We start from the raw sequence: 16,569 nt of genomic DNA on the forward strand, positions 1-16,569 counted from the left end.
TAGATTCAATATTGATGTCAACTTTACAGCTAGATTCAATATTGATGTCAACTTTACAGCTAGATTCAATATTGATGTCAACTTTACAGCTAGATTCAATATTGATGTCAACTTTACGGCTAGATTCAATATTGAACTCAACTTTACAGCTAGATTCAATATTGATGTCAACTTTACGGCTAGATTCAATATTGAACTCAACTTTACGGCTAGATTAAATATTGAACTCAACTTTACAGCTAGATTCAATATTGATGTCAACTTTACAGCTAGATTCAATATTGATGTCAACTTTACAGCTAGACACAATATTGATGTCAACTTTACAGCTCGATTCAATATTGATGTCAACTTTACAGCTAGATTCAATATTGATGTCAACTTTACAGCTAGATTCAATATTGATGTCAACTTTACAGCTAGATTCAATATTGAACTCAACTTTACAGCTAGATTCAATATTGATGTCAACTTTACAGCTCGATTCAATATTGATGTCAACTTTACAGCTAGATTCAATATTGATGTCAACTTTACAGCTAGATTCAATATTGATGTCAACTTTACAGCTAGATTCAATATTGATGTCAACTTTACAGCTAGATTCAATATTGATGTCAACTTTCCAGCTAGATTCAATATTGATGTCAACTTTACAGCTAGTTTCAATATTGAACTCAACTTTACAGCTAGATTCAATATTGATGTCAACTTTACAGCTAGATTCAATACTGATGTCAACTTTACAGCTAGATTCAATATTGATGTCAAGTTTACAGCTCGATTCAATATTGATGTCAACTTTACAGTTAGATTCAATATTGATGTCAACTTTACAGCTAGATTCAATATTGATGTCAACTTTACAGCTAGATTCAATATTGATGTCAACTTTACGGCTAGATTCAATATTGAACTCAACTTTACAGCTAGATTCAATATTGAACTCAACTTTACGGCTTGATTCAATATTGATGTCAACTTTACAGCTAGATTCAATATTGATGTCAACTTTACAGCTCGATTCAATATTGATGTCAACTTTACAGCTAGATTCAATATTGAACTCAACTTTACAGCTAGATTCAATATTGAACTCAACTTTACGGCTTGATTCAATATTGATGTCAACTTTACAGCTAGATTCAATATTGATGTCAACTTTACAGCTAGATTCAATATTGATGTCAACTTTACAGCTAGATTCAATATTGATGTCAACTTCACAGCTAGATTCAATATTGATGTCAACTTTACAGCTAGATTCAATATTGATGTCAACTTTACGGCTAGATTCAATATTGAACTCAACTTTACAGCTTGATTCAATATTGAACTCAACTTTACGGCTTGATTCAATATTGATGTCAACTTTACGGCTAGATTCAATATTGATGTCAACTTTACAGTTCGATTCAATATTGATGTCAACTTTACAGCTAGATTCAATATTGAACTCAACTTTACAGCTAGATTCAATATTGAACTCAACTTTACGGCTTGATTCAATATTGATGTCAACTTTACAGCTAGATTCAATATTGATGTCAACTTTACAGCTAGATTCAATATTGATGTCAACTTTACAGCTAGATTCAATATTGATGTCAACTTTACAGCTAGATTCAATATTGATGTCAACTTTACAGCTAGATTCAATATTGATGTCAACTTTACAGCTAGATTCAATATTGATGTCAAATTTACAGCTAGATTCAATATTGATGTCAACTTTACAGCTAGATTCAATATTGATGTCAACTTTACAGCTAGATTCAATATTGATGTCAACTTTACAGCTTGATTCAATATTGATGTCAACTTTACAGCTAGATTCAATATTGATGTCAACTTTACAGCTCGATTCAATATTGATGTCAACTTTACGGCTACATTCAATATTGATGTCAACTTTACAGCTCAATTCAATATTGAACTCAACTTTACGGCTTGATTCAATATTGATGTCAACTTTACAGCTAGATTCAATATTGATGTCAACTTTACGGCTAGATTCAATATTGATGTCAACTTTACAGCTAGATTCAATATTGATGTCAACTTTACAGCTAGATTCAATATTGAACTCAACTTTACGGCTTGATTCAATATTGATGTCAACTTTACAGCTAGATTCAATATTGATGTCAACTTTACAGCTCGATTCAATATTGATGTCAACTTTACAGCTCGATTCAATATTGATGTCAACTTTACGGCTACATTCAATATTGATGTCAACTTTACAGCTCAATTCAATATTGATGTCAACTTTACGGCTATATTCAATATTGAACTCAACTTTACAGCTCGATTCAATATTGATGTCATCTTTACGGCTAGATTCAATATTGAACTCAACTTTACAGCTCAATTCAATATTGATGTCAACTTTACGGCTACATTCAATATTGAACTCAACTTTACAGCTAGATTCAATATTGAACTCAACTTTACACTGACTGCTGACCACATGGCATACAGCACTGTCTCAACACACAATCAGACACTGACTGCTGACCACATGGCATACAGCACTGTCTTAACACACAATCAGTCACTGACTGCTGACCACATGGCATACAGCACTATCTCAACACACAATCAGACACTGACTGCTGACCACATGGCATACAGCACTATGTCAACACACAATCAGACACTGACTGCTGACCCTATGGCATACAGCACTATCTCAACACACAATCAGACACTGACTGCTGACCACATGGCATACAGCACTGTCTTAACACACAATCAGCCACTGACTGCTGACCACATGGCATATAGCACTGTCTCAGCACACAATCAGACACTGACTGCTGACCACATGGCATACAGCACTGTCTCAACACACAATCAGACACTGACTGCTGACCACATGGCATACAGCACTATCTCAACACACAATCAGACACTGACTGCTGACCACATGGCATACAGCACTGTCTTAACACACAATCAGCCACTGACTGCTGACCACATGGCATACAGCACTATCTCAACACACAATCAGACACTGACTGCTGACCACATGGCATACAGCACTATCTCAACACACAATCAGACACTGACTGCTGACCCTGTGGCATATAGCACTGTCTCAGCACACAATCAGACACTGACTGCTGACCACATGGCATATAGCACTGTCTCAACACACAATCAGACACTGACTGCTGACCACATGGCATACAGCACTATCTCAGCACACAATCAGACACTGACTGCTGACCACATGGCATACAGCACTGTCTTAACACACAATCAGCCACTGACTGCTGACCATATAGCACTGTCTCAGCACACAATCAGACACTGACTGCTGACCACATGGCATATAGCACTTAGTCTATCTCATCACACAATCAGACACTGACTGCTGACCACATGGCATACAGCACTGTCTCATCACACAATCAGACACTGACTGCTGACCACATGGCATACAGCACTGTCTCAACACACAATCAAACACTGACTGCTGACCACATGGCATACAGCACTGTCTGCAGCACACAATCAGACACTGACTGCTGACCACATGGCATACAGCACTGTCTCAACACACAATCAGACACTGACTGCTGACCACATGGCATACAGCACTATGTCAACACACAATCAGACACTGACTGCTGACCACATGGCATACAGCACTGTCTGCAGCACACAATCAGACACTGACTGCTGACCACATGGCATACAGCACTGTCTGCAGCACACAATCAGACACTGACTGCTGACCACATGGCATACAGCACTGTCTCAACACACAATCAGACACTGACTGCTGACCACATGGCATACAGCACTATGTCAACACACAATCAGACACTGACTGCTGACCACATGGCATACAGCACTGTCTCAACACACAATCAGACACTGACCCTATGGCATACAGCACTGTCTCAACACACAATCAGACACTGACCACATGGCATACAGCACTGTCTCAACACACAATCAGACACTGACCCTATGGCATACAGCACTGTCTCAACACACAATCAGACAATGACATGATTTTAATCTACAGAAATCAATACATTTAATTTGCAACTTTTCACTGGATATTTAATTTTGTTGATATAAGTATCTGTGTACATTTGATATCCTATGTTGCCACTTCTCCAATTTTGATACGATGAGAAAAAAGAGATGGTGCATTTCTCTTCTAACTTTGGCAGTATAGGTCCGATGCCTTGCTGTGACAAATTGGTGGTCAATATATGATATTGTAGATGCAGTTCGCTGCTACCATGTCATGTTATGTTGTAAATGTTTGCAAAGCTGCACTTGGAAGATTGGAAAAAATCACAACATACTGGATCAAAATTCTACTGAGAAACTTGTTCATGCCAATATGTCCTTTGCAAATTTGTTGTGAAAAGTATTCTCAGATAAATTTTCACAAAACCTGTCCCCTCTATGATGTCATAAACCACTCACATGAGAACAACTGGCAGTATTACACTAAGTTCTGTAGTACCTGTTTTGACTCTTTTTCACTTTCTTATCATGCACTTAACTATAGTTAGAATAGATAGCCTTACATTTAGTGGTTAGGGGACATATAAAGGGCAATTTTCATGTTTGTTGCATGGAGTATTTAGAATTGTCTTTAAAACATAACTATAATAATGTGTCTGGTTATGGAAAATGGGATAGTTCAAGGCAACCCATTGTATTTTATGTAATTTCCATTTCAATATGTTAACATCTATAAACACTGGTTATTTTGTAAAGCAATTACTGTTTCTATTGAATTTTGGATAATTTTGTTACATGTAATGATGAATTCCTGAAGTTGCACATCCTAAAGTATACTGAATCATCTATAGGTCAATTTATATATACAGATATACACATTGCATAGTGGCATAAACATGCATGATACAACAAGACAAGTTTTGGTACACACCAAGTATTATTTTTCATAAAAGCCATTGCTACACACACAGATTTATATATGCTGTTCAATAGACTTCAGGATGTATAATCAAATCATGAAAATATGTTCAAGTCCTGTAACAATAATGTCCCCACAGCAACTCAAGTTACAGCTATTGCAGCTTTACTTTATTTAGAATATTTGTTCTCTTTCTTAGTGTAAATAGTGTAACTGTACATTGTGATACTGATCTGAATAAACAGTTAAAGTTAGTCATTTATGTTTTCTTTAAACACTTATATTGGAAATAGTTAAAATGACACCCATCATAAAAATTTATGTCACTTTATTTATGCCAAATTATGCCACAATTTTTTCATCATAACAGAGAAAGGAGGAGATTGAACATACTTATAAAACCTGAGATTGGTTTATGTTTGGGATCATTATTGTGACAAAGTCTTAAGATTCTGCACTACTGTTTTTATTCCAACATCTGTATAATAAATGGGTAGTGCTCACAATCTATGTGACTTGTGGTGGAAAGTGTACATCTGCACACTGGGATAAAATAAAAACTTGTTCCACTTGGACTTGATAAAACAAACAATAACCTTGTACACTACATTGAAAATCTAAGTTTGAAGGAATTGTTGATTTGGCAAAGTGACATGATCATAGCGCTCTTTCCATATGACGACACATCTTCTATTCACGACAAAAATTCCTGACTTTCTGTTTTCTTCAAAATTTTACCATACTGCCATCCTTCTTCTTTCTTGTGGAATACTTTAGTTTGCCAGGCTGTTTTAGTCTCTGCTCTGTGCTTGCTTTCTGACCGTTGTCTCTCTTCAAGCTATTAACAAACAAACAAATAGAGTAATATCTTACTATGGAATATTCTGTATCCATCAACAGTTATGTTTACAAACCAGATGTTGGGAGGGGGGGGGGGGAGCACATACTAGAGGATGATTTTATTTTAGCTGAATTTCTGTATCCTTGGGGGACTAATAATAGTACATGTAATTTTTCCTAATCTTGCTTGTGCTCTTCTAAGCCAAATTTGCCAATGTTCCATGATGTAGGATTGGTGAAATTACTTGTCTTAGAGTCCTTACATCTCGCTGCTGACATAAATTCTATGACTGCGTATCTTTCATTGAATTAAACAGACAAATGATCCAACCTATAACTGGTTTGTCTAGTGACAGGGTGACTGACATTGTTCTATCATGCCTGATGACATTGTTACATGCATTATGTCATTATTGTGGCCACACCTCAGAATTTTACTTCTAGATTAACTGAATACAAAAATTTCAATAATTCATTATTATTCAGCAATGCATGTAGCATCCTTGAATAATCAATAATCTGTCATTGACTATTTTTGTTTTCACCGATTAATTACTCTTAATGGTTTCCTACCAATAAGGTAATTTTTGAAATAGTAATACAGGCATTGATGTCACTTCATAATGCCATCAGTATAGACATGCTGTAACCTTTGACCCCTCTGACATGTATCATATTCAATGTCTACATGAATGAATATACTGTGATGTCTTTACCAGTGTATCAAAAAATTGGTTGACCCAGTCCGCCCTGTATTATCTTACATCAAATTATATATATATATATGAAATAGTTCAACTTGGTTCAACCCACCTTATATATACATAAAAATGAAAGAGGACGAGTCTGATATTACATTGTGGATTTACACTACGGACCGTTTCACCAGAAGGATCGTCGGGTGTAATAGTGTGGTTTAATAGTATTCGTTGACTATCATAAAATTTCAAAAATATCCATGGCCAATAAAGTAGGACAAAATTTATTTCCTCAAACCCGTAAAATTCTTCATCATCGCTATCACTGTCAAGGAAATGTCGAGCGAAAAACTCTGTCTTCTGGGTTTACTTTGTTCGATATACCAGCATAATGTCGAAAGTCAACATACATATCTATAGCGGCCACCATATTAGGCATTGCTATGTGCATTCGGTAGCAAAAAAGTGAAAGAAATCGAACATGTGACTGTTTCCCGCCTGAATAATTTAATATTTAATAAAACAAGTCATTGAGAATGACATAGTCCCCGCTATAATTGGGTTTTAAGGAATTATCACTACTCTGATCATGCAACAACATTTGTGAACCTAAAACAAACAGACTTAGATATGTTGTGTGTGCTTGTTGGACATGGAATATGCCTCCAACAATAAAGGATTGGTTGGGTATGGGGGATCATATCACGATGAAAATGGAGTCTGAGTTATGGCTTTGGGCATGGAAAATTCACAAACAAAATGGCTGCCAGGCAGCCATATTGGATCGTATCACGACGAAAATGGATATGCACATGTATGTCATAGAACGCTGTCCTAATGCCAACTTTGAATGAGATCTGCTCAAGCATGTCTTAGTAATGGCTTTGGACATGGAAAATTCACAACAAAATGGCTGCCAGGCAGCCATATTGGATCGTATCATGACAACAATGAATATGCACATGTATGTCATAGAACACTGTCCTAATGCCAACTTTGAATGAGATCTGTTCAAGCATGTCTGAGTTATGGCTTTGGACATGAAAATTCGCAAACAAAATGGTTGCTAGGCGGCCATATTGGATCGTATCATAAAACAAATTAACGTGCATATGTATGCCATAGCATGTTGTCCCTGTACCAAGTTTGAAAAAAAATCGGTCCAGGCATCTCCAAGAAACGGCCGCGGACGGACGGACAGACAGACGGAACCCAATCCAGAAGTCCCCATTCCGGACTTCGTCCGCGGGGACTAATAACATTGTGTACATCATTACTTATTATGGGCATAAGGGCGGGACAACGATAACCCATTACAACGTCACTTTATTGAAGGCATATGCAAATTACTTTGTTGTCGTTGATATCCACAACGTGGCCTAGAATGTAGAAGTGCAACGTTGCGGATATCCACGACGTGGCATCACAAGGGTTAATGTAGGGAGAGATATTTTGTGTTTTCCCTTGGATCTGCAGTCTGCATTGGCTAGACATACAAGAGAAAAAAGAAGATCAAGGCAGGGTATTTAGGTGATGCAAACTCACCAGAAAACAATTCTTTTTTTCCTTGGCCTTAAAATAGGTTTACAATGGGCACATTGTTCACAAACAGGTGAAATATTTATCATCATTTCAATTTCATCTAATATGGACTTATCATTTTGAAATTTCACACAATAATGCGCAGATGAATAAAGAGAAATCGTATCCTTTTAGATTTTTGTTTAGTTTAGGAAGTATTGTATTGATCTCGAACCGTGTTCTTTTCCGATTTCTCTCGATAACAAATGCTTGTAATTGTTTATCTAGCTCGGTATCTCAGGAAATAAATACACTCTCACAAATTTATCAAGTATAATAATCTATAACTTATAGTTATACCGAAATGTATGTGGTCAAAATATGGAAAATAGACCAAGCCTAGCCTACTAACAAAATTTCGCAACAATCTATCAAAAAGATTACTGGTGACCTATACATTGACCTCTATATAATTAGTGTACAGTGAGGGTGCGCCACTCAACAAATCTTGACAATCTTACCGGTGATTAAAGGAGTTTGAAATTTATAGGATTTGGAGAAGATGGTAGGTCTGTCAGTCAAAATAGGAATGTATACCAGTGTTTCCTCTGGGTCAAAAAATTTACCAGCAATTTGGCTAAGGCCAAAAAAAAAAATATGTCTGGTTCTGGTCAGCGCGCGCGTGCCCTGAATACCCCCGCGTCGATCCTTTTTTTTCCGATAATTTTTGCTTTCCCGTTCCTTATTTACAATTCCCCGTCGATCAACACTGTATGCAAGGCTAGCGGAAAAAATTTAACTCGTGTGATGGCGCACTTCTATTTGGTAACGGGTACCCTTTTCTTCTAGTACTGTTGCATACCCATAATCCCCCGTACGATATGTGTACGTAATATGTACGATGAGCGTGGTTGATGGGAATCACGGGAAATAGTGTGTTCACTGTGCTAGGTGGTAAACCGCTCACATGTTTCGAAAATGTCAGAAGTTTGAGTACGTCGTGAGCAATCGAAATGTTGATATCAATTCAGCTGACTTTCGAGGTGTTCTTAGTTCTGGTGATCGTTTCGTTCTGCCTTCTGAATACAAAGATTTTCCTGTAGCGTAAGCAGTTAGCTCTGGATGTATGCGCTACGATGTTCGACACGTCTTTCCATCTGCGATGAGTTGGAAAGACGTGTCAAACATCGTACCGTATACAGACTGCGTATCAGACTGATGATGGACGGTGCTCGAAAGAAAACACTGCCTCCTCTACGTCCGTTGGACAGACCTATTTCTCGTTATTTAACGTTGCAAGTTGCACAATGACATTATACAGTGGTTGCAAGGCAAGACTCATTATCTTGGATGGGATTATAACTGCAAATCGGGATTATAACTGCAAATCACTGGGCGATAAGATAAATTTGTAAATGTGACTAGTGATGCCCTGATGGATGATTGATCCGCATCGTATAAAACTTGCCATACAACAGTGCCAACTTCCAGAGTTGTATGACATCTTCCGAGAGCATGTAAAGTGTCAAAAATGTGTATTTACTAATTTGCCAAAAAAAAAAAATTAGGAAAAAAAAAAAAAACGCGCGTCGTCGCACCACTTTAGAAAGTTTACCCTGACCAGAACCAGATTTTTATTTTTTTTTGGCCTAATTTGCCTTAAAATTTATTAGCCAAACCTGACTTTCAATTAGCCAAACTTTTGTGATAAAAATGAACGTATATGAATAAAGACTATAACGCAAACTTGTATGTTTTTACTCTGTTTATTTACATACATTTTTCATGTTATGTTGGCAAATATACGGTTCTAAACTCTGCTTCGAAGTTGTAGCACCAAACATCTAGGTTTTAGTCAGTTCTCATTACTATTTTCTAAATCTAATGTGCAGTGTAACCTGTGAAATTTGAATATGACCATCGTATGCATAACGTTTCAACAGTTTCACGTGCCCCACGACCATTTCCTGACGTGGAGAGCACGTCTTGGGTAGTATAGAAACTACGCGATATAATCATTACTTATCCACGTGATTGGTTACTTATCAACAGCTATGGTTAGAAAGGATTTCCCATCGATAGCACGGCCATTACGGCGAAGCGTCTTCCCTCACGAGTGAAGTGATGATCAAATGGACCACATCGTTAGACAGTCTATGCTGATAACTTCACTTAGATAAATTCAAATTGCCACGTCACCATTTCATTCTCACGAAAGCTGAAACTTTTTCTTTTCGAGCTTCGTTACTAGATCGAACCTATTATGTGAATTTACCGTTCACTACACCGTGCTCTTCATCTGAGGTGAACATGGTTCGCATGTTATGTATCGTTCAAGAATAAATGAATATCTACGTGTATTACGAGTTGACAGTTCTCCTGCATTATGGAAGGACCCGGTAAAGACAACATATCTTCCATCGCCCCTTGCATTTGACGAACTACTTGATCAAATTTTACAAGCATGGATCGCATGATCAGATGATGAAAGTTTTACACAACGGAACTTACAAGTTTGTTGGATGGGATGTTTGCATTGCTGATGTAACAATTTTATGATTTGTTTAACTTTTGAGGAATGCACAATGTGTACACTTCCTTCTAAATGTAATACAATGTAGTTTAAGGTTGAGATGCAGGTTCGTTAGCTCATTTTTCCTCCATCACATTTCACACTAAAGACAAGATAAATATACCATTTTTTTCATTAATTATGTCGAGTCTTTGTATGAAGTTGTGGTTTCTGTGGTGATTTTTTACATTTTTAACCATATTATTGATCTGTACCCAAAAACTGTGTTTTTTGACGATTTTCACTTAAAGCTATTTAACTTTTACAAACAGTTGAATATAGTCCTCTTTTCGACTTCAAATGAAAGCTATGTACATAAACAAAAAAACGTTCCTCCGGATTTTTTATTTTGTCTCTCATTGTCTTGTTATAATCATCCAAAGTTGTATTTTTGTGTTTTTTGCATAAATTACCGCTTTTCACACTTCTCAACGCAATATCTCTTGATTCCCTCAAAAACTAAACAATCCGGAGGAACGTTTTTTCGACACACTGTCTCCGAGTATTGTCTCCAAATTTGACGCAGCTGGGACGTTCTGACGCAAAGTTAAATAGCTTTGAACTTCACACAGTATACAAAATAAAGAACGTAGAAAAATGCTAATTAACACAATTGGACTCCTTCCGCCCGACAAAAGCTTTCAAATTCGACAGACATTGCAACAGCTGTTTTCTGTGACTTGCAAATATGTTACTCAATCCTTGCCATTTGGTTGTGTACGTTGCTTTGCTACAGACATGAAGAAAATCAGGTATTTTAGGAGTGTCATGAAATGCTACAGATAGAAACGTGTTTGTTTCCCGCGATAAAGGTGTCAAGTCATCTATTATTCATCTACGGGTGGAGACTTTGGTTTAATCTTTTAATACGGTACGCGTGCCGTTCTCGACATTACATAGTATACTTTCTGGTTTGGATTCGAAGCTCTTGCTCTACGCAGTTGGTGTTCGTGTTTTGATTCGAATATGGGCTACGTTCCATATTCCTGCTCATGTATTAGGCATTGCTACGTTGTTGGTGTTTCGTTGAAGACACACAATAAAAAAAGTTAATCCTTTCCCTGAAATCAAATTTCCACACCACGACACCGTACGACATCGGGAATGTTATACAAATTGTAAGGAGTGTTACAAAACTACGGTATAAATAATGGTACTTGAACTCACGTCAACAGTTTTTCTTCCACTGCGAGTGACGTTTTATGATACTCGGAGTCGTAGTAGACATTACCTCATTTATTTAAACTACTTGTACCTTCAAAATCTCCATTTTATAACTTTAATAGCCTCGAGGATCGCTCGGTGCCAAATTCTTTGCCGTTTACGTTCAGACAGCCTCATCGTAGACGCAAATAAACAACGCAACGCACGTATACTACTACAGTACATGTGACTCGGTGTCGACGTGTCTCGAAAGTTCACGAAGGATCGAGCCGTGATAAGCCGATCGTTAGAGTGTGGTTGCCACACTCAATTTATAGGACCTTAACCCTAATAATATAATATAGTATGTGAAGAGGACGTTGTCAAAATCCACCAACGCGAAAGTTCAAAGCTAGTCTACGGCCACGTTCTGTGAATCTTACAGAAACAGAAATGTAATACCCGGAAATCGCCGATGCAATGTCACGCATCTGACGTGAACTCTCAAGTCTCGAAGATAGCGTGGTTCATTTTCGATGCGCCAACGTGTTGATTAAATCGTTTTATTTTTGTAAACATCAATTTTTTTCGATCGGCTAAAACAATAAGCCTGCAATACTGTTAGATATTCGAGATTTGTATGTTTTTTTTACATGCATGGTACTTGAAAACCGTCATCTAATACATCGCCGTCGCGTCGGGTACACTTGAAGGCTGTAGACTCACAGTCGCTTGTAAACTGTTATTCCTTTTCCTAAATGGTTTTATTCTTGTCTATAACGGTCCTATACAGAACAATGACGTTATTATAGGGATTGGCGATATTCTTATGAAATCGGTAGCAATGTCATACCCCCCCCCCCCTCTCCCCCTACGTGTTGTATGTAACTTGTAAGTACCATTTAGGAAAGGAGTAACAGTTTACAAGCGACTGTGCGGCTGTAGTGCAGTGTAGGCCGCTTCACTGTAACGTTTTTAGCCGATGCACTGGTCAAAATCAACGTGCATAAGTCCAGGTTCAAAGGAGGTATTTTTTTTTACTTTTTATTGGTTATAACCAAATTTACCGAGTTTGATTGGTTTTGTACAACAACACAGCTAAGAGATAATGTCACGTCAGTCATTGCACAGAGGCCTACTAGCTATGTCTCATTTGCATATGAAAAGACACTCTTCTGTAATCAACGTTTCTGTCAATCTTCTTTATGTATGCAAATCTTTGTACATAAACATTCAGGAATGAAACCATATAAAACACATATAGCGTTAGAGTTTTTTCATTTCAAATTTATTAATGGAAAAAATGAACGATTTTCAAAAAATCTTTTAACCAAATGATGGCACATACCATGAAGCTTCATAATGAGCAAAAAAAAAAAAAAGGCCAAAATTCACCAACGAACCTGCATCTCATCCTTAAATTACAGATATTCCACGTTGCGACAATAGCATTACGCATTGATTTTCTGGTGCACTATTCTAAATGGGCTTCGCAAGTTTGGCTAATTCAATAATTGTATCAAAAATATTCTCGCCAAATGCAGATTTTATTCGCTATTTGCGATTTGGTGAGTGGGCAGCGGAAACACTGTATACACTTTACCCAGTGACGAAGTAGGGCAATAATACTGTATCACTTCACAGTATTAAAGTTGTTAAACTGTTACGGTGCTTACCATGAAGTATGTAAACTTTCTCATGCAATGTTATGTGGGTTTGAATTTCGTTTATTATTTGCCGTGGAAACGGGTGTGCATATCCCCGGTATGTAGGGGATCATGAAAGCCAAGTGAAGTTGAGGATGGCAAGCTTTCATGTACTGCGAATAGGAGGCAGGCATTTGAACAACATTTTTGACAACTAACTTTCATTGGGATTTGAAAAATCACAGATATAGAGCTAAATTTCTTGCATAAATCATAAAATTGCAAGACTATACCCTTACAGAAGGCATTCAATTTAAATCTGGTATGAGTTATCATGAAAAATAATCCTGCATATGAATACCTTGCATGGTCGCAATCAGTCTGAGCCAGGGACATGATTCTGAGCCAGGATGTGAAATATCTATACAATAATCTGTAAACTGTGTACACTGTCAACACTGTCAACACTGTCATTGTTGACATTTGCTAACCCCACAAAAAAAAAATAGAGCTCTAAACTCAGGATTTTCTTTCACTGAATTTCCATGCATTGGTAATGACATGATAGGTTCTCTGAATTGTCTTGTTTTACTTACATATCTCTTGTGTTCTGTCGCAGTGTCTAAATCACCCACTTTCAATGCTGCTGTCACATTCTGCCATAGTTTTCTGGATTCATATGGTCCTTGCAAATGAAGTGGCCTAACTCTCTTTCTAATAACTGGTAAGGTGGCTGTATCTATCACTTTCTTTTCACCCTATAGTCATACAGCACAAAACACAATGGAGGAATGAGAATCATCAACATCTACATAATACTAACACTAACAGTCAGTTAATGGCTCAAAGTGATTCATCACCATCTACACTACAAATGCTCCATACCACAACTTTGAAAAATGTTCTGTATATGTCGCTTAACCAGTTCATGCAAAGCTAACTATTCAAAACTGCATGTTAATTGTCAAAGTGAGAAAAAAAGTTAAAACTGGCAATCAGCAGCAACCCGAACAGCCATGAATTTGTGGTTATACTGCCTATTATTCTCCCTTTAGGGGATTATGACATCATAGAGGGTACCGCCAGTTAGTATAGTAAGTAATGGTAGACAATAGTAATACTGACTTTGATACTCATCAGAATTAATCTCAGAGTGATGAATCTTCTTTCAATGATGATTTTACCATGTTCGATAGATTGATTTGGCTTTTTATGTAGGTGTCATGTCATACAATATTAGCAACAATAGTGAAAATGCTAGTGATGTTGGAGAGTATATCGGGTTCAATTTGATCATGAATTCTATTGCTGATTGGGACCTCGATAGAGATGTTTTTATATGGAAAGCGTTTACTTTTTAAGAAATAAATATTATTATTATTATTATTAAAACTAGGAATAGGAGCTCTACTACGGTTACAAGTCGATATCAAAATACCTCTAATGATAACTAGAATGTATTTATATATAATCTCCCGGTATTCTGAATGAGTGCTACGTCATCAAGGACGAACGATTCCCCTCATGTCGGCCGGATCACTATCGGCTCAGAGGGATACAGACATAGGGGAGTCATGAGTCCGAGATGACGTAGCATGAATGAGAAATACCGGGAGATTATTTCTTTATTACATACATAGACCATTATACATACACCCACTATTTTTTCTATTATGATGACAATTTTAAACTAAAATATTCTGAAACTTACGCTTAATGTGCATCAATTTTACAAAGTGATGGGGATACAACGGTCAGCTGTTCATTCAGTTTTCAGAATGTAGACACCATTGCGACAGCCGCCGTCGCTACTACTACTAACGTAAATGTTGAGATCAGTAAAATTACACCACAGACTTTCAGGTAGGGAATATTTTGCCAACAACGGGGCGTTTGTTAAGAGCAGTGATTAATTCTTTGACAAAATATAGACACTTTCATCTGAAAAAATGAGACATATCGAGAGACTGGCTAACGAACGAGTGCCTACATCGGTTATGCATAGAACACGGCTCAGAGTCATATGCTAAAAACATCAACACGGGCAAGTTATAATGTCGAAAACATTGTGAATTTAAAAAAAAAAACATTTTCAAGTCATTCAAAGTTCTATCAATAGTTGAATTTAACGGACAATGATTTAACTGCATTGTGCAACAATCACAACTAGAAGTTTTTATGATGGCATGTGTCTACGTACGTTAGTGGCTGTACAAAAGGCAATAGATGTGTCCAAAAGAGGTGTATCTGTTCACTGATTACACTGATGATGATGATGGTTGATGTTTGGCAATCCATGAATAGCAAGGAAACCATATTTTCAATAACAATAACATCGTTACTGTACAGGTTGATGATGTTTACAAATAATCCAAAGTAGTTCCGACCATATTACTATAGTGTGACATCAAAGTATATCAATATGAAATGTATGGCTTTCACATTACTATACTTTGACATCACACCCTGGGAATATGAGTGTCTATGATTGTATATAATAATTACTCAAAAAATAATAATTCGAACCAAGTATAATGTTCTGACTGTTAATTTTTTTCCCATCCCAGAAGTTGATTGCTACTAAAGTTCAATGGTTTTGTGATGCAGGCCTTTGATTACCTTGGTGAGACAAAAAATGAAGCCAGCCTAATTTTGTTGTCTATATATGAAATAAGAATGACCTGTAAATGTTTCACAGTTTTCGTTGCCGTCTTGTGTTGTCACATAACTTGGCTTGTGACAGTGAGCTTATATCTACCAGTATTATTTTTGGCCAGGGCTGTCTAGGGCGAATACTCTGAGACCCATGCAAAAGCGCAGAAACTTGCATTCAAACTGAACAGAAGTATGTCTCATTGACTTGTTGGGAGACTCAAATTATTGCGTGTTTTTTATAAAGGTGTACAGGTTGTTATTAGGGGTATTTAATTATCGGTAGATGGGTAGTGTTGTCAAGGCAGTAGTTTTGTTTTGTGGGTAGTCACCGCAGCCACAGCAGTAGGACCGTTCCCTGATCAAAGCTGAAGTAGTGTATGTGTACCTATGGACTCAAAGACCACACTCGGGAAATAATGTCTCTAACTTCAAAACAAACAGAAATCAGAGCAAACGTGACTCCATTCTAGTTGCAGGCTTTCACGCATAACCATGCGTTGGGATCACAACCTTGATTGTTGACGTCAATATTGTCCAATCATATAGAATATCATGAACACATCATGATATTTGATTCGT

General features: G+C 37.0%; 1 protein-coding gene across 2 annotated transcripts in view; it reads right to left on the bottom strand.

Moving 5' to 3' along the window:
- Nucleotides 1-3,993: 3,993 nt before the first annotated feature.
- Nucleotides 3,994-16,569, bottom strand: part of LOC144434653 (oxysterol-binding protein-related protein 11-like) — a 161,504-nt gene continuing 148,928 nt past the window's right edge. Inside the window, exons 18-19 of one of the 2 annotated variants that reach the window (XM_078123157.1) lie at nucleotides 13,932-14,093; nucleotides 3,994-5,753 (exon numbers count right to left, since the gene is read on the bottom strand). In XM_078123157.1, the coding sequence (XP_077979283.1) occupies nucleotides 5,610-5,753; nucleotides 13,932-14,093 (306 nt within the window). In that variant the 3' untranslated portion in view covers nucleotides 3,994-5,609. The remainder of the gene's footprint in view (nucleotides 5,754-13,931; nucleotides 14,094-16,569) is intronic. The other variant, XM_078123158.1, reaches the window with a different exon arrangement.

The sequence above is a fragment of the Glandiceps talaboti genome, chromosome 4 (genome assembly GCF_964340395.1).
Source record: "Glandiceps talaboti chromosome 4, keGlaTala1.1, whole genome shotgun sequence".
In the NCBI taxonomy this organism is placed as follows: domain Eukaryota; kingdom Metazoa; phylum Hemichordata; class Enteropneusta; family Spengelidae; genus Glandiceps; species Glandiceps talaboti.